This window comes from Garra rufa, chromosome 18, assembly GCF_049309525.1.
Source record: "Garra rufa chromosome 18, GarRuf1.0, whole genome shotgun sequence".
Taxonomy (NCBI): Eukaryota; Metazoa; Chordata; class Actinopteri; order Cypriniformes; family Cyprinidae; genus Garra; species Garra rufa.
This window is the reverse complement of record NC_133378.1, coordinates 10,936,419-10,956,452: the sequence shown is the minus strand read 5'-3', so window position 1 is coordinate 10,956,452 and position 20,034 is coordinate 10,936,419. Positions and strand designations below refer to the sequence as shown.

The window sequence follows — 20,034 nt, the reverse complement described above, 5'->3', positions numbered from 1 at the left end:
TACAATTCTGTTCATCATCTAGGGGCAGAATTATCTGTAACATAATTATTTTTATAAACAGAAACGTAATGCATTTACTTCTTCAAAAAGATAACTATTATAGTATTATGAAAACGAAGTATGCTTAATTGTACTAAATGTGCACTTGTAGTGTACTTCAAATCTTAAAAGTATATTTAAAAAAACTGGTTTGCAGATTAAGTAATATTAACGAAAAAAGGCCACCTAAGAGTACTTAAAGAGAGAGTACACCTTTCCTCACGTAACCTATTACAGTAAAAAAACGCAATTTGCAAACTCAAAATAAGTTTACTTTAAAGTACATTTTAAATCATGTTTTAAGTCATTTTTCTTATACTGTATGCCAAAAATCATTAGGATATTAAGTAAAAAACATGTTAAATGAAGACATTTTGTAGATTTCCTAACGTAAATATATTAAAACTTAATTTCTGATTAGTAATACGCATTGCTACGAACTTCATTTGGAAACTTTAAAAGCAATTTTCTCATTATTGAGATTTTTTGCACCCTCAGATTTCAGTTTTTTATTCAGTTGTAGCCAAATATTGTCCGATCCTAACAAACCATACATCAATGGAAAGCTTATTTAATATTGATGAATTTTTTGACTGGTTTTATGGTTCAGGGTCACATATGTACTTAAGTCCTACATTTAATAAACTAAATATCTAATTTTAATATATTTAAATGTATCTAAATATTAATTTAAACCACAATACACAATGTGTTTTCATTTCATTGTGATTAACGTGAATTTAAGTGTTGGAAAACTAAATTCAGATTCATTTGCATATAGTTTTAAAGCAGAAATACCAAAACCATGGCCCACGGAATGACCCTTCATACCCTTTTTTGAAAGGTTATATGAAAAATTTTAAACAGCTCTGTTTGAAAGTATATATTTTTCTGTATTTATTTTATTTTATTTTATTTTTATTTTTTTTAATAGTACTTCCAAAAACCTGACTATCTGATGTTGCGCAACACTCCTGAGGAATCACTGATCACTGACTTTAAGAAAAACAGAGCTGTCTTGCCGATTACAATACCTTGGCGTTAGCGGGGAGGCCTAGCGTGATGGTGGGGAGACTGGAGGGATTGTGCACCGTGAAGTGAGTTAAAGATCCGTCCTGCAACAGCAGCCTCTGAGCCTGAAAAACACACACCAGAGACAAAAATGAAACAGGAATTGGGAGAAAATTCAGCTAAAAGTCGATTAATATCACTCTCACACTGAAAAAAAAAAAATGCTTTTCTTAGATGCTTACTTAGATTTTTTGTCTTGTTTCCAGCCAAAATATCTAAAAAACCTTAAATCAAGAAGGATTTTCTAGACGAGTAAAAACTTTTTTCTTGTTTTCAGAAAAAAAAAAAAGTCAAAATTAAGTTTTTGATTTGTTTTTATAATAATCAGCCATAAAAGATTCAGATTACTTCAATTAATTGATCCAACTGAAGTTATAATTATATTTTACTGAATATGGATTTCTAAAGAAAAAAAAAAAACACAATCATAAACATAATATATTTGTGACCCTGGAGCACTTAAGGAGTCTTAGGTAGCACGGGTGTATTTGTAGCAATAGCCAAAATGATTGAAAATCATTAGGATATTAAGTAAAGACCATGTTCTATGAAGACATTTTGTAGATTTCCTACTGTAAATATTTCAAAATGTAATTTCTGATTAATATGCATTGCTAAGAACTTCATTTGGACAACTTTAAAAGAGATTTTCTCAATATTTAGATTTTTTTTTCCCAGATCATTTGCTGTACTTCAGGGTTGCCAGGTTTACACAACAAAACCTTCCAATTTGCTAGCGTTTTTTGGCAGGGTTTCCCTTGGTAAAATTCATATTCCAGTTGGCTACATATCACATTATTGGGGTCACTGGGTTGCCATGAACATGAAAAACAACCTGCGGCAACAATGTAAAAGTATCCTAGTTTCACAGGAAAACTAAGGATTTGGCAACACCGCTATACTTAGAAGTTTCAGTTGTAGTTTGCGCAATACTCCTGATTTTTTCTACTCTGATGTGTCATCAATGCGCTCTTTAAAAAAGTAGCGATTCGTGATGACAACTAACAACCACGTGCATAAATTAAAATATACAGTACCATCAATAAAATCTACATACTGTAACAGCAACAAACAGCCAGCATATGTTCACAGACAACCTATACGGGTTGTAAGAACTGTCTGAGAAAATTAACCATGGTTTTACTAGAAATAAAAACAAAAAACATTCTTACTATAGTTAAACAATTAACCATGATTTTGTTGTTTTGACTTAGCGGTTTAACCCAACTTTTTGGGTAGTTTTATTTAAGGCGAGACACTGCAGGTGAATAGGGTAAAAAAATTAACTAACAGTTATCACCTTACTTACCCAGTTAATTGATTACATTGCTAACTGCAAACATTTTTTTTGTATTACAAGTTCTAAAATGTTATGTTTTAATATGCAAATGAGGCATTATTTAATGAAAATACGTGCTAATGTGCATACATTTCTAGTACAAAAATCTAAACAGTGGATGAAGTCAGTTTCGAAATTCTTGTTGAATTGTTTGACATATTAGAGTTAAATTTTTTTACAGAGGGGATTTTGGGTATCTCATTTTATCACATAAATAATAGTTTATTCAATAGTTCAATAAATACTTTTTTTTACAATTTTTGGGGGGAATAAAATGTATAAAAAATCAAGCAAATTATATATGAACAAATCCCTCTGTAAAAACCTTCAGGATATAGACAGGAATAAAAATGTGAAGTTTGCTGTGTGTAAGTGCTACTCAAGTGGAGATTTATTTAATTAACTCATTTCGAGAAAACAGCCTTTAAAAATATGTATTGTAATAGAATTCTATTGACACAATTAGATAAAGTGCAATAAAATAAACACTTAACAGTGTCTTTTGGGTGTTGTCTTTACACTAGTCTAAAAAATCACTTTATGAAACACCAAAACCCCCAAAATCTCAAACTTGACAAGTGCATGAAAAAACAGTTTTTGCCTATATTTCTTGATTAAAATAAACCCAAATAGGTTGGAAATGAACATATGTTCAATAAATGAAAAAGTATTAATAAACTGAACATTAATAAATGTTCACCCTTTTGATTATTGCTGATGCCTTTAGTAATTATGCGTTTGGTTTTAAATTAACAACCTATTTTGGGTTCATTTTAAGCCAGCCATATCATAACTTTTAAGCAATGCAAACCCAAAACAAGCAAGCTGCTGGGTTTTGAGTGTTAATAAAAAGTTTTTTTTTTTTTTAAACTCTTGCGTGCGAGCAGACAAGGCTCCCGTGTGCGACCCATCAGAGAGCTGTGCATTTATGCAACCCCAAAAATGGAGGAGCGTGGAGTAATAAAGCGACGAGGAGGCTTTGGATGGAAACGGGAGATTGGGTGTCCTGGCAGCTGCCTGCAGCTGTCCTTCTCCTGTGTCTTTGTTTAAAACATGTCATTATGCCAAAGGGCGGCGCGAAGCAGGAACCTCCTGAAACAAGCCCCGTCGAGCTCCGGTTTCTCAACAAACGCCCCGAACAAACAACTCCCACCAGAGGAATATTCAAGAACTGTCCCATCATGCCTCTCTCTCTCTCTGTATGTGTGTGTGTGTAAGCGTGTGTCGTCTGGGAGTTTGTCCTCGCCACAAAAAACGTTGCATTTTTAAAAAAAGGGAGAAGCTAAATTCATTTAAACTGCAACGACCGACTACGTCGTTAAATAATGAGCCATTTTCCATAATTATTAGGATTTATAATTGCATTACCAGAACTTCCCATTATAAGGAAGCCAAGCTACACCTTAGAGACAGGGCTGAGGAGTGGATTTGGGAGTGTGACGACTGTTACCTCGTGGGACAGGCTGGAGGTGGCGGGCAGAACGCCGTTCTCATTGGGCAGACTGTCGTTTGGAGAGCTGCAGCCGGATACTGGAGTGCTGCTGCTGCTGGGGGACGAATCTGAGAGCAAAACAGACAATATGTCAGTTTAAACATTGGTACACCAATACAGGTATTAAATGCATAGTTCACCCAAAACAGTAATTCTGTTATTAATTGCTAGCTTCATTCACCTCCAGAACACAAATTAAGATATTTGATGAAATCCAAAAGCGTTTTGAGCTTGCATAGACAGCAACACAACTGACACACTCAAGGCTCAGAAAGGTAGTAAGGACATCGATAAAATAGTCCATGTGACATCAGTGGTTCAACCGTAATGTTATGAAGCTATGAGAATACTTTTTGTGTGCAAAGAAAACTAAAATAATGGTTTATTTAACAATTTCTTCTCTTCTATATCAGTCTTTGATGCATGTTCACTAGAAGAGAAGAAACTGTTAAATAAAGTTGTTGTTTTGGACTATTTTAATTATGTCTTTACTATCTTTCTGCGCTTTGAGCGTGTCAGTTGTGTTGCTGTCAATGCAGGGTTCTTAGGAAGCTCTCTGATTTCATCAAAAATATCTTTAATGATAGAATTTTCATTTTTGGGTGAACTGTCCCTTTCTATGGTCTTGCTAAAAGCATATAAGTTTGCAACAATGTTACTTAGTTTAGTTTATTCTTATAAAATATGTACAATAAAAAAAACTACATTTTTACAATTTACAGTTAAGATCAAAAGTTTACATTCCCCTTTCAGAATCTGCAAAATGTTAGTTATTTGACCAAATAAGAGGGATCATACAAAATGCATGTTATTGTTTATTTAGTACTGACCTTAATAAGATATTTCACATAAAAGATGTTTACGTCTAGTTCACAAGAGAAAATAATAGCTGAATTTATAAAAATGACCCTGTTTAAAGGTTTACATACACTTCTTAATACTGTGTTGTTACCTGAATGATCCACAGCTGTGTTTTTTTTTTTTGTTTAGTGATAGTTGTTCATGAGTTCCTTAAACTGTGCGCTGTTCTTCAGGAAAATCCTTCAGGTCCCACAAATTCTTTGGTTTTCCAGCGTTTTTGTGTATTTGAACCCTTTCCGACAATGACTGTATGATTTTGAGACCCATCTTTTCACACTGAGGACAACTGAGGGACTCATATGCAACTATTACAAAAGGTTTAAATGCTCACTGATGAAAGTGAGAATGAAAAAACGATTTCAAAAAGATAAATTGATTTCAGAAGGAAAAATGATGCGTTTAGAGCCGAGGGTGAAAACTTATGAAACTTTTTTTGTCTTCTGGGAAAACAACATATTCTGTAGCTTCTTAAGGGCAGTACTAAATGAAAATATATGATATTTAGGCAAAATCTGAAAAATGTACACATCTTCATGTTTCAACATTTCTTAATTTCTTCAAGTTTTCACTCCCGGCTCTCAATGCATGTTTTTTCTTCTTCTGGAGCATCAGTGAGTGTTTGAACCTTCTGTAATAGTTGCATATGAGTCCCTCAATTGTCCTCGGTTTGAAAAGATGGATCTCAAATGCATACAGTCATTGTTGGAAAGGGTTCAAATACACAAAAACGCTGGAAAACCAAAGAATTTGTGGGGCCTGATAAATTTTTCTGAAGAACAGCGGGGAGTTTCAGGGCAAACAAGGGACTCATAAGCTATCACTAAAAAAAACACAGCTGTAGATCATTCAGGTAACAACACAGCATTAAAATCAAGTGTGTGTAATCTTTTGTGTGTAAAAATTCATAATTTTCCTTTGTGGACTAGATGTAAACATCTCTTATGTGAAATATCTTATTCAGGTCAGTACTAAATAAACAATAACATGCATTTCATATGATCCCTCTTATTTTGGTCAAATAATTAACATTTCACAGATTCTGAAAGGAGGGTGTAAACTTTTGACCTCAACTGTAATTTCACAAAATTACATAAAAAAGAATAATTATAACAACAAATATGAAATAGCAGAGGTAGCGAGTCAATGTAATTACCCAGCGTATCAGGAACGCGGTGTTTGATGGTGGGCGGCGCACTCTCTTTGCGGGTCAGCGGGCTCTTACGGGTGTTCAGGTGCTTCTTTAATTTATGCTTCACCTTCAGGTTGGGCTCTGATGCTGTAAAAATAACAAAACAACAATCAAAAAGACGTTTTCAGCCAGTTTGGGTCATTTAGTTAACTGTTAACTAGATAATTTGCTGTACTTCAGGGTGGGCAGGTTTTCACAACAAAACCACCCAAGTTGATAGCGTTTTTTGGCAGGGTTTGTCTTGGTGAAATTCATATTCCAGTTTGCTAAATATCACATTATTGGGGTCACTTTAACCCATGAACATGAAAAACAACCCACGGCAACGATGTAAAGTATCCCAGTTCCGCAGGAAAACTGAAGATTTGGCAACACCACTATACTTAGAAGTTTCAGTTGTAGTTTGAGCAATACAACTGATTTGTTCTACTTCGATGGACAGTGTTGTGTCATCAATGCACTCTTTAAAAAGTAGCAATTCGTGATGATGACAAACAACAACCACGTGTGTAAATGAAAATATACAGTACCATTAATAACATCTACATACTGTAACAACAACAAACAGCCAGCATATGTTCACAGACAACCTATACGCGCTGTAAGAACTGCATGTCAACACCTGAGATTTATAGTGGATTGTCTGAGAAAATTAACCATGGTTTTACTAGAAATAAAAACAAAAATCAGTGTACTAGTAGTATACTACTATTTTGGCCCACTTTGTAGTATATAATAGATAGATAGATAGATAGATAGATAGATAGACAGACAGACAGACAGACAGACAGACAGACAGATGACAGACAGACAGACAGACAGACAGACAGACAGACAGACAGACAGACAGACAGACAGACAGACAGACAGACAGACAGACAGATAGATAGATAGATAGATAGATAGATAGATAGATAGATAGATAGATAGATAGATAGACAGACAGACAGACAGACAGACAGACAGACAGACAGACGGACGGACAGACAGACAGACAGATGATAGACAGATGGACAGACAGACAGACAGACAGACAGACAGACAGACAGACAGACAGACAGATGATAGATAGATAGATAGATAGATAGATAGATAGATAGATAGATAGATAGATAGATAGATAGATAGATAGATAGATAGATAGATGGATAGATAGACAGAGACAGACAGACAGACATCTATCTGTCTGTCTGTCTGTCTGTCTATCTATGTCTATCATCTGTCTGTCTATCTATCTTTCTGTCTGTCTATCTGTCTGTCTGTCTGTCTGTCTGTCTGTCTGTCTGTCTATCTATCTATCTATCTATCTGTCTATCATCTGTCTGTCTGTCTGTCTGTCTGTCTGTCTGTCTATCTATCTATCTATCTATCTATCTATCTATCTATCTATCTATCTATCTATCTATCTATCTATCTATCTATCTATCTATCTATCTATCTATCTATCTATCTATCTATCTATCCATCCAACAAAGTCTAGCAAACTAGAATCATGTTAACATGCTAACAATGCTAAAAACATGCTAGTAACTTTCTAAGCATGCTAACAACAGGCTAGTAATGCTAACATCATGCAAGCAACATTCTAATCATGCTAGCATCATGTTAGTAACATGCTAATAACGTGTTAATCATGCTATAAACATGTTAATAACCTGCTAATCATGTTAGAAATGTTATCAAAATGCTAATCATGCTAACCATTCAAACAACATGCTAGTAACATGCTATTCATGTTAGAAAAATGTTGACAATATGCTAATCATGCTAGAAACATGCTAATAACTTGTTAATCATGCCGGAAACATGTTAATAATCTGCTAATCATGTTAGAAACATGTTATCAAAATGCTAATCTTGCTAACCATGCTAACACCACGCTAGTAAGATGCTAATCATGTTATAAACATGCTAATCGTGCTAGAAACATGCTAATAACTTGTTAATCATGCTGGAAACATGTTAACAATCTGTTAATCATGTTAGAAACATGTTATCAAAATGCTAATCATGCTAACCATGCTAACAACGTGCTAATAATATGCTAATCATGTTATAAACATACTTACAAAATGCTCATCATGCTAGAAACATGCTAATAACTTGTTAATCATGCTAGAAACATGCTAATAACCTGCTAATCATGCTAGCTACACGTTGGTAACATGCTAATCATGCTAGAAACATGAGCGTGTGTTGTTAATCATGGTAGAAACATGTTAGCAACATGTTAATGATGCTAACAACATGCTAGTATCATGCTAATCATGTTAGAAACATGTTAACAACATGCTAATCATGCTAGCTACATGCTAGTAACATGGTAATCAAGTTAGAAACATGCTAGCAAAATGCTAGCAATATGTCAATCATGCTAGTAACATGAAAACATGTTATTTATCCATTTATCCATCATCTATCTGACAGACTGTATTGCCTTCAAAGCATTCAGATTTTAAAACTACTTTAAACTTCAATCTTTTTCAGCCTGAAAAACGTTTTCAAACTTTCTGATCAGACTTGACAACTTTTTTTTATCTAGTAACCTCTTCATGGGTCGACATTTTATTCCATAACGTTACACAGTTGTCCATATCTATGGTTTTGATGCTGTTTTATGTCTGACGATTGTGTTTGATGACATGCGGAAGCATCTGTTGTTTCGGTTTCTTCTTCACTTGTGTTTTGGAAATTCTGTCCAGAAGATGTATAACAGCATCCCTAGTGTATAACAATGAAAACACAGATTCCCAGAGCACAAGTATAGTTCAAATATACATAGACTTTTCCTAAGTATAAGTCAAGTATACTTAAATATAATTTAAGTATATTTCTGAGAAGTGGACTGAAAGTATACTTTCCTATTTTTAGTTTAAAGGAAGTATACTAATAGCACACTTGAATAAGCGTCTTTTCGTAAGGGTCCCACTGTTTAGCTGATTTAGGTTTAATTTGGCACATGCCTGTTTGACCTGTAACTATTTATATGCAAACGTAGCATCTACTTCCTCTGTGTTTGATCACACAGTCACAGCTCTGTGCTTTTGTTGCTGGTTCAGACAAGAAGAAGGCTCTGAAAGCTCTTTTGTACTTCCTGGTAATTGTTTTTGTCATTGTAAAAACACAGTTACACCATCAGCCTCGAGTTCTGGCAGAGGACGTGCTGAAAAGCCTAATTCCACAGCTGTGCTTACTCATCTCTACCAGTAAGTGACACGGCTCTGCGCAGCATCTTCTTAAACGTTTCCTCGTTTGACCATCGAGTACAAAGTGATCCTGACAGACGCCGCTGAACTGATATGAAGTGGACAGGTCAAGTATTTGGAAACTCTCTCGAGGACTACTTGAAAACTTGTTGCTTTGCAAAACGCTCTGTTCTACGCTGAAAACTGACTGATAGAGTCACTATTTCACTTTTTATGATGATTGCTTGTTGTCTTAAGTTTTAAAAAGTCTTCAGAATCATATTCTGGTCCCTATATATGATTAAGGCCCTTCCCTTTAATGTCTTTGCAGTCGCATTGTAAAGAAAACTGGCCAATCAATGAGCGCTTTTTGTCACATGACCAGACCTGATGCTGTTACATAAAACTTTAAATTGGTGGCACACACCACATTGTCGTTAAATGACAATGAATAAAAGGGAGTCGGTGTTGTATCATCAATCCAAAAATCTGAATTGCCGTTTGAAAACATTTAGATACTGTTTAATACTTCCTTTTTTTTGTGACTGCCTTTTGTGTACTTTTTGTGTTCTTTGTACAGCTTTTTCTTTAAGCACCACCTACTGTCAGAGAGAGATTTTGCATTTTTTATTTTAATAATATTAATTGTATTCTTTTTTTTTCTTTTTTCTTTTTCACCAGCTGTTCACCAGAGTACATTTGCATTTTCAATTCATTTTATTAATATGAATTTTATTATTTATTATTTTGATTTCTTTATTTTGTTTTTACCCACTGCCAGAGAGTGAATTAACATTTTAATTTTATTTTATTATTATTAATTGTACTATTTTATTCTAATTATTATTAGTTTACACATTCATTTTATTTCATTAATATTAATTTTATTATGTTTTAATTTTATTTCTTTATTACACTGTCAAAAAGCAAATTTACATTTTTATTTTATTTTATTAATACTATTTTTTATTTTATTAAAAAAAATTTTTTTTACTCTCTATCAGAAAGTGAATTAACATTTTTATTTTATTTTATTAATATTAATTGTATTATTTTATTCTAATTATTATATTCATTTTATTTTAATAATATTCATTTTATTCTTTTCACCCACTGTCAGAGAAGGAATTTACATTTTCATTTATTAACATTGATTTTATTATTTTATTCTATTATTTCATTTTATTAATATTATTATTTATTTTATTTTTTTTCACCCACTGTCAGAGAAGACATTGTCATTTTGTTTTATTAATATTATTTTATCATTATTTTCTTTTATTTCTTTATTACACTATCTGTCAAAAAGTCAAATTTACATTTTTATTTAATTTTATTAATACTATTTTTTTTTTCATTTTAATAATATGACTATTACTTAATTATTTTTATTTCTTATATTTTTAGCAGCTTATTTCATATCTTTATTTCACCAACTTTTAGAGAGTAAGTTTATGTTTTTAATTTATTTTAATATTATTATTTATTTATTTAATTTTTTTTTACCAACTGTTAGATTTGCATTTTAATTTAGTATGCCTGCCATTTGTATTAATATTATCATTATTTTATTTTATTTCTTTATTTCACCAACTGTCAGAGATTAAACTTAAATTTTCATTTTATTTTATGAATATTAATTTTATAATTTTATTATTTTTATTTCTCTTTTTTTACCAACTGTCAGTGTGAATTAGAATTTTCATTTAATTTTAATATTAATTTTATTTTTTTATTTATTTTGAAGCATTTTAATTCAGGCTGTCTGCGATTTTTATTCATATTATCATTATTATTTGTTTATTTTACCAACTGTCAGAGATTAAATTTATATTTTAATTTTATTTTTATGATTTTTTTAAATTATTTTATGTTACTTTTCATTTTATTTTTTACCAACTGTCAGTGTGAATTAGAATTTTATTTTTTTAATATTACATTTTATTTATTTATTTTGAAGCATTTGAATTCAGTCTGTGTGCCATTTTTATTAATATTATTATGATTTTATTTTAATTATTTGCTTTACCAACTTTCATTGTCATTTTCATTTCTTTATTTCACATACTTTTATAGAGTAAAATAATAATGCATTTTCATTTAGTCTGTCTGCATTTTATTTTATTACTAATTAATTTATTATTTCATCCATTTCTTTTCTTTATTTCTTTTTCACCGACTGACAGTGTGAATTAGCATTTTCATTTTATTTTATTAGTATGCATTTTATTATTATATTATATTATTATCATTTTTTATTTTTTTATTTCTTTATTTCACCAGCGGTCAAAGAGTGAATTTGCATTTACATTCACTTCGTCAGCATCGGTCCAAACAGAAAAATCGAATGTGAAAAAATCGGGCTGAATTTTTGCGCCGCTCATTTGTGTTAATGCATGTGAACAGGCTTTTACAGTTACGGGTTTCGAACAAATCCTTAACCCATAAAAGTATGAGCAATAATTATAGTGACGATTAGCACTACAAAAGCAGAACAAAGACTTTTAAACTCTACGGCTTCATGTAAGTAACTGGACGTCCAGTCAGAGTTATTATGACATAATGAGCCGCGCTGTTTTGGCCGTGGGGCTGACAGGGGAGTGTTCTCTGCTTTCAGAGGTAATTGAGAAGTTACGCAAGGCCTTGTTAACAGAGTGCTGCCTGGAGGAAGACTGAGGCGCAGGGAGTGTGTCTGAACGGGGCAGCGGCGCTGGATCTCTTCCATACAACACACCTGCCCTGCCTCTCACAGCGCCGCCCGTTCTCAAATCATCATTTCACACTCTGATGAATGAACTGTCATGTGATGTTGTTTATATGGATGTGTGACTGTGACATACTTGCTCGTCTCAGCTGTGGTTCGTCAGGCCCATCGCTGAGAGACGCTTTTGTGGAGGACAGGAGCGGCTGTACAGAAGCACTGGGATCTGGAACCAACTCTCTGTGGGAACATAGAACATCTTTATATTACAAATCTGAGGAAAAGCCCAATCGTTTTTGCGTGTGCAATCAAACAGTATATATAAACAGAGTAATGAGAGTTGTTTCTAACCGGTAGGCGACTGATGGGGTGCTCAGGGGGTTGGAGTTGGTCCTCTCCAGCACCGCCTTCTGCTTCTTCAGAATCACCTGTGCAAGTTTCTGCTTTACCAATGCACTGGCCACCGCACCTGTCAATCAACACAACCGGCCAATGAGATCACAGCGTGACACTTGATCAGTTGAAACAAAGTTACTATGCAAAAAAAGAGACATCTGTCAGGCATTTATTTGCATCTATTGTAAATATTATTATTAGTATTGAATTCAATAGTTTTAGAGATTGTGGCCCACAGTCAATGCAACCACTCAATGAAATGACAATGTGCCACTTGATTGGTTTAAAGAAAGTTGTACAGCAAAAATTAAATAAAATAAATATACAAAAATAATATAAAAAGACAGGCATTTATTTATTTACACTGCAAAATAAAATAAAATAAAATAATAAAGACATTAATCAGGCATTTATTTACATTTACATTTACATTTACATTTACATTTATTTATTGATTGGTTACAAGGGAAAAATAAAATAAAAATAGATCAAAAATAAACTAAAATAAAATAAATAAAAAGACAGGCATTTATTTATTTATTTTATTCAATACAACTAGCCAATGAAATGACAATGTGCCACTTGATTGGTTTAAACAAAGTTACAATGCAAAAAATAAATAAATTAATTAATTAATTAAATTAAATTAATTAAACTAAATTAAATTAAATTAAATTAAAAAAGAGGCATTTATTTATTTACACTGCAAAATAAAACAAAATAAAATAAAATAAAATTAAATTAAATTAAATTTTCAGACATTTATTTATTTACATCTATTCTAAGAATTATTATTCAATCAATACGTGTGCCACTTAATTGGTTTAAACAAAGTTACACTGCAAAAATAAAATAAAATAAAATAAAATAAAATAAAATAAAATAAAATAAAATAAAATAAAATAAAATAAAAATTTGCCAGGCATTTTTATTTACAAATATTTCCAATATTATTTTATATTTTTTATTTAATATTTTTAGAGATTACGGCCCTAAATCAATACAACCAGCCAATGAAATGACAATGTGCCACTTGATTGGTTTAAACAAAGTTACAATGCAAAAATAAATAAATAAATAAATAAATAAAAATAAATAAATAAATAAAAGAAATTAAATTAAATTAAATTAAATTAAAAGAGATGCATTTATTTATTTACACTGCAAAATAAAATAAAATAAAATAAAATAAAATTTCAGACATTTATTTATTTACATCTATTCTAAGAATTATTATTCAATCAATAAGTGTGCCACTTAATTGGTTACACAAAGTTACACTGCAAAAATAAAATAAAATAAAATAAAAAATTGTCAGGAATTTTTATTTACAAATATTTCCAATATTATTTAATATTTTTTTATTTAATATTTTTAGAGATTATGGCCCTAAATCAATACAACCAACCAATGAAATTACAATATGCCATTAAATGTTGGCAATATTACTTAAAAAATTAAATCAAATTAAAAAATATAAAAAAAAGACTTTTGTCATTGTTTATTTATTTACATTTATTTTAAAAATTATTATATTATTATGGCCCTGAATCTACACAATTAGCCAATTAAATGACAATGTGCAACTTGATTGGTTTAAACAAAGTTAAAAAATAAATAAATAAATAAATAAATAAACTAAACTAAATGCCACTTGATTGGTTTAAACAAAGTTACAATGCAGAGAAAAAAATATTATATATACATTATATTTAAAAATGTTACTTAGTACAACCAGCCAATAAAATTATGTCAAACTGCATTTTTAAAAAGAAGCAGCCATGCAATCAGAGCTCTTTTTAAATATCAGGTATACTCATCTTTTTTTTTTTTTTCATTTAGTCGATGTTAATTATTTTATTTTATTTTAATTTCTATTTTAGTTTAGTTTACTTCAGTTGGCCCTAATCTAGGCTATTTTAAATAACTCAAGCAATGCATTTTTTTAACAATGGGAAACTTTGGGATATTTCTAGTCACTGACCCAGCATAGCTTTAAAATGACTTTTTTTCCTCCACAGATAAATGTCAGCGGTGTGTCTATGGAGGGCCTGCATTGTGAGTGTGGTTCAGCTCTATTGTGAAGCAGTGCGGCCGAGGTTGCAGAGAGGTCGAGGGAAGGAAACGGCATGTTGACTCAGTGCCTCCCTGTCCTTCCAGAGCGGCCATTATGTGGCGACTACGTCATGGTGGCTCTAACCAATATGGTCAATATTGACACGGTTACTGTTTGCACTGAGCGATTAATTCTACCTCTCTGCAGGTGCTTTCTCTCACAACAATCATAGCATCAGCTGTGATAAAAGACTCCAGCTGCAGTGAATTACCGTCGTGCGAGAGACACTTGCGTATCACCTACACACTTATGAAGTTAGTAATTGATCTTTTTTTGGACAAGAACAGCATTGAGGGTTACAACAAATCATTGTCTGCTTAATGCACAGTTGATCTAATAGCAAAGCTGGTGGTAGTAAATGTTTCAGACTCCAGATGTTGTTTAACTGTAACAGTTCAACATGATTCAAAAGGATAATTACTGCACTCATTCAACGAAAAATAAACAACAACAAAAGAGGTATTAATGTTTGCCAGCGTGACCAAACGCTTGCAGCATGACACAGCTCTGGAGTGACTAGAGACGCTCATGATCACAATGGAGCAATTCTCCTGCACACACAGCGCTGTTATAGACATGCAGAGGCTAAAAGTGCAAAACCCCTCATCTATCTATCTATCTAGACTACACTATATGGTCTAAAGTATTAAGACACACCTCTTAAAGGAGTTTACAGATAATGTACTCACCCCCTTGTCATCCAAGATGTTCATGTCTTTCTTCGTAAAGAAATTGTTTTTTGAGGAAAACATTTCAGGATTTCTCTCCATATAGTGGACTTCAATGGTGCCCCCGAGTTTGAACTTCCAAAATGCATTTTAAATGCAGCTTCAAAGTGCTCTAAATGATCCCAGCCGAGGAAGAAGGGTCTTATCTAGCGAAACGATTGGTTATTTTCAAAACAAATTGACAATTTATATACTTTTTAACCTCAAATGCTCGTCTCGTCTCTGTAGACTGTGTAATCTGTTTTTTTTTTTATTCACCTTCAAAATCGCCCTACATCGTTGTTTTACCTTTTTTGTAAAGAGCACTTGATTTTTTTGTACATTCACTTTGTAAACACTGGGTCAGTACTTCTACAGTGATGTAGTACAAAGCTGGGGAAGAAAACGAGATGGAGTTTTTCAGTATGCCCTAGCTATCTTGAAAAATAACAGACAAGCTTTTGAGGTTAAAAAGTATATAAATTGTCAGTTTGTTTCAAAAATGACCAATTGTTTCACTAGATAAGACCCTTCTTCCTCGACTGGGCACAATAAAAACACATTTTTGTGCTTTTGTAAAATAAAGAAAAATAGTTTTTCAATATACCCTAACTCTCTTGAACCAGAAAAAAAACTCTTCATGCAGACATAGACAAGACAAGCTTTTGAGGGTAAAAAATATTTAAATTGTTTTGATTGATTGTTTCAAAAATTGTTTCACCAGATAAGACCCTTCTTCCTCGGCTGGGATCGTTTAGAGCCCTTTGAAGCTGCATTTAAACAGCATTTTGGAAGTTCACCATTTGGATGGCACCATTGAAATCCACTATATGGATATAATTCCTGAAATGCTTTCCTCAAGAAACATAATTTAGTATCGACTGAAGAAAGAAAGACTTGGATGTCAAGGAGGTGAGTAAATTATCTGTACATTTTTGTCCTGGAAGTGAACTACTCGTTTAGTTATTGCATTAAGGAGTTTCAATCAGACCCATTGCCAGAGGTGTATAAAATCAAGCGCCGAACTATGCAGTCTGCACTTACAAACTTATAAGCGTGGTACTGTGATAGGATGCCATAGTTTGGGAATTTTATCCCTTCTAGATATTTCACAGTCAACTGTAAGTGGTATTATTAGAAAGTGGAAGCGTTTAGGATCAGAAGAAACTGCCATGAAGTGGAAAATCATCACAGTCACAGAGTAATGAGTTGAATGGTGCGTAAAAGTCACCAAAGCTCTTCTGAATCCAGAACTGATGAAACTTCTACTGGCATCAATATCAGCTCAAAAACACTGAGGTGGGAGCTTCATGGAAGGGGTATCTATCTATCTATCTATCTATCTATCTATCTATCTATCTATCTATCTATCTATCTATCTATCTATCTATCTATCTATCTGTTTTATAACATGAGTAGACGTGAAATATGACTGTATATCAGCACTGCTGTAATTCGGCTGTAGGTAATCACGATAATTACCTAGGGTAACTTTAGCTTTGAATTTGTGGCAGAAGGAAGTAGTCCTGCACAAAAGAGGGTTTTTAAAGACACTCCGCTGTTGTTTCTTGTGTATTATTGACACACTTGTGCTGTCGAACTGTTGTATAAAAGCAATATCACACTCGTAGACGTGAGATATGGCTGTATATCGGCACTGCTGTGATTCGGCCATAGATAATCACAGCAGTGCCGATATACAGCCATATCTCACGTCTACGAGTGTGATATTGCTCATTAACAAACAGCATATTTTAACTATGAACAAGTATATTCTCGCCTGAAACGTCTTAAAACTACATTCCATCACACAAAAACAGTGGATTTGGGCGTCCGCCATGACACTCGCTGTAAGAAGTACCGCAAGCGGAGTGATACGATTACAAACTGTGAAACGGCTGTTGGAGTTCAGATATCAGACTTTTATCAGCCAATCAGATTCGAAGGCCAGAAGAACTGTTGTACAAATGTAAAAAGCATAACTACTTTTCAGTGCCATGAGATACACTACATTGCCAAAAGTATTGCGTCACCCCATTCTAATAAACAGGTTTGACTGTTGTAGTAATTTCCATTTGCACAAATCTTAATTATATAATGATATTCTAGGGGGATTGTGATCTTATTTGATGGCAACAACTTTGACAGGACCCTTTTCTATTCTAACATGACAATGCCTCTGTGTATAAAGCAAGGTTCAAAAAGAAATGATTGATTCAGTCAGTGTGGAAGAACTTGACTGGTCTGCATAAAGCAAAGTCCTAATCCCAGCTGAACACCTCTGGTGTGACTTTAAATGCAGACCTTGAGGCAAGAACCCATCGCCAAACACCAATGACTTGTATGTATGGGTACAGTCATTTCACTTCCAAAACGGTTGCAACAGAGATGGAAATACAATTTATAAACACATGAATTGTTTCCATCTTTGCTGCCAAAGTTTTGGAAGTGCCTTTTTCTGTTCTAAAGAAGGGGGTGTCCCAATACTTTTGTCTATATAGTGTAAGTACAAGTCATTGGTGTTAGTTGATGAGTTTGTGGCTCAAGGTCTGCATTTAAAGTCACACCAGAGTTGTTCAACTAGGATTAGGACCAGTCAAGTTCTTCCACACTGACTGAATCAATCATTCCTTTTTGAACCTTGCCTTATACACAAAGGCGCTGCCATGTTAGAATAGAAGAGGGCCCTTTCCAAACTGTTGCTGTAAAATTAGAAGCACACAATCCTCTAGAATATCACTATGCTTAAACATAAAGATTTGTACTTATGGAAATTACTAATTTAGTCAAACCTGATCATCAGAAGGGGGTGTCCCAATACTTTTGGCAATATAGTGTATATTAAAGTACTATGTTATTACCAGCCATCCATTCAGGTACGTCTACAAAAAGCCCCATTGTATTGTATGGTATTGTATAATTATAGTAAATATGGAAGTATATATTGCTGCAACTGGCAGGTCACTAGCGTTAGTGAGACAGTAAATACCCTTTTTAGAACAACAGGGTTCCCGTGTTCAGTGTAGACTCCTCCCATGTGTTTTCAACCACAAAGTTTTGTTTTTACTCTCAGAGCTATTTCCTGAGGCAGCCGTGGCCCTGTTTCAGTTGAGCTACTATTAAATAGGGCACTGGAACAATGCAGAAAAGTTCTTCTCAGTCTTAGATTTAGTACATTCAACAGAAATTCGACTGAACTGCTAGTTCAACCTCCACAACACAATCTACCACTACAAATCTCCTTTTTGTGGCTAAAGATGCATATTAGTGACATCTGAGTGATCGATCGATGTCAAGAAATGACAAAAACTCATTCCTTTCATGCTAATCAAAGTAACCCCAACCCTAACCTAGCGTACTATGTTTGGTGACTAGGAGTAGTCCTTCTTTTAGACATCCGTTCCATATTTGTTAAGTACATAGTACGTCTCAGAACAGCAGTTATTTAAAGGTTATTGTGTGTGTGTCACTCACTCTGTTGACTCTTGTCCTTGTTTTTAATTTGCTGTAGCTGTTGTTTCGCTAGTTCCTGGTCTCGTAGATGCTGCTCCATGTTATATGGCTACAAAAAAGAGGAGTTGTCAGTCATTATAAAACTGAAATTATTATGGAATTATTTTAGGTTTTCAGGCTGCGCATTTCAGTTAATATTTTGATTCATTTTGTGCACTGTATTGCACTGATATGACAAGTATCTTGTGGTATGACGTGTGTCACATCATGTACCTGATGTATGTGCTGCAGCTGCTGCTGGCTGTACTGGGAACAGTGCTGCGGATTGAATGGGCTGATTAGCAGAGGGGGGTGCAGAGAGGACAGGAAGGCCGTGTCCGAACCCGGTCGCACCAGACGCTCACCTACACGCAGATCCATGGGAGCGGGGCCCGTGGGAGACGACACTGACTCTTCTGGATAAACAGAGACAGAGAAATTTATCACAACCATGTATTACAACTGACTATTATGAGGTAAGACCTTCAGAAACTGGAGAACAGTATATACAGCTGAGGTCAAAAGTTTACATACACCTTGCAGAATCTGCAAAATGTTAATTATTTTAGCAAAATAAGAAGGATCAATCAAAAATGCATGTTGTTTTTATATTTAGTACTGACCTGAATATGATACATAGTCCACAAGATAACATAATAGCTGAATTTATAAAAATGACCCTGTTCAAAAGTTTTCATACACTTGATTCTGTGTTGCTACCTGAATGATCCACGGTTGTGTTTTTTGTTTAGTGAAAGTTGTTCATGAGTCCCTTGTTTATCGAAACCTTCAGGTCAAATTCTTTGGTTTTCCAGCATTTTTGCATTTTTGTTTTTCAGCATTTTTGTATATTTGAACCCTTTCCAACAATGACTGTATGTTTTCGAGATCCATCTTTTCACAATGAGGACAACTGAGGGACTCATATGCAACTATTACAGAAGGTTCAAACACTCACTGATGCTCCAGAAGAAAACATGATGCATTAAGCTGGGGGTGAAAACTTTTGCATTTGAAGATCAGGGTAAATTTAACTTATCTTGTCTTCTGGGAAACATGTAAGTGTCTTCTATAGCTTCTGAAGGGCAGTATTAAATGAAAAAAAAAAAAAGATATTTAGGCAAAATAAGAAGAATGTACATGTCTCCATTCTGTTCAAAAGTTTCCACCCCCGTCTCTTAATGCATTGTGTTTCTTTCCGGAGCATAAATGAGCGTTTGAACCTTCTGTAATAATATAGTCTCTCAGTGTGAAAAGATGGATCTCTAAATCATACAATCATTTTTGGAAAGGGTTCAAATACATAAAAATGTTGAAAACCCTAAACATTTGTGGGACCTGAAGGATTTTTCTGAAGAACAGCGAGCACTTTAACTGTTCAGGACAAACAAGGGACTCATGAACTATCACTAAACAAAAAAAACATTCAGGCAACAACACAGTATT

General features: G+C 33.4%; 1 protein-coding gene across 1 annotated transcript in view; it reads right to left on the bottom strand.

Annotated features, from left to right (window-relative positions):
* The window catches only part of hdac7a (histone deacetylase 7a), a 59,127-nt gene extending 40,126 nt beyond the window's left edge, over positions 1–19,001 (bottom strand). Inside the window, exons 1-7 of the mRNA XM_073823116.1 lie at positions 18,823–19,001; positions 18,571–18,658; positions 12,229–12,346; positions 12,017–12,117; positions 5,956–6,078; positions 3,900–4,009; positions 1,074–1,175 (exon numbers count right to left, since the gene is read on the bottom strand). Of these exons, the coding sequence (XP_073679217.1) occupies positions 1,074–1,175; positions 3,900–4,009; positions 5,956–6,078; positions 12,017–12,117; positions 12,229–12,346; positions 18,571–18,658; positions 18,823–18,969 (789 nt within the window). The 5' untranslated portion in view covers positions 18,970–19,001. The remainder of the gene's footprint in view (positions 1–1,073; positions 1,176–3,899; positions 4,010–5,955; positions 6,079–12,016; positions 12,118–12,228; positions 12,347–18,570; positions 18,659–18,822) is intronic.
* Positions 19,002–20,034: the final 1,033 nt, after the last annotated feature.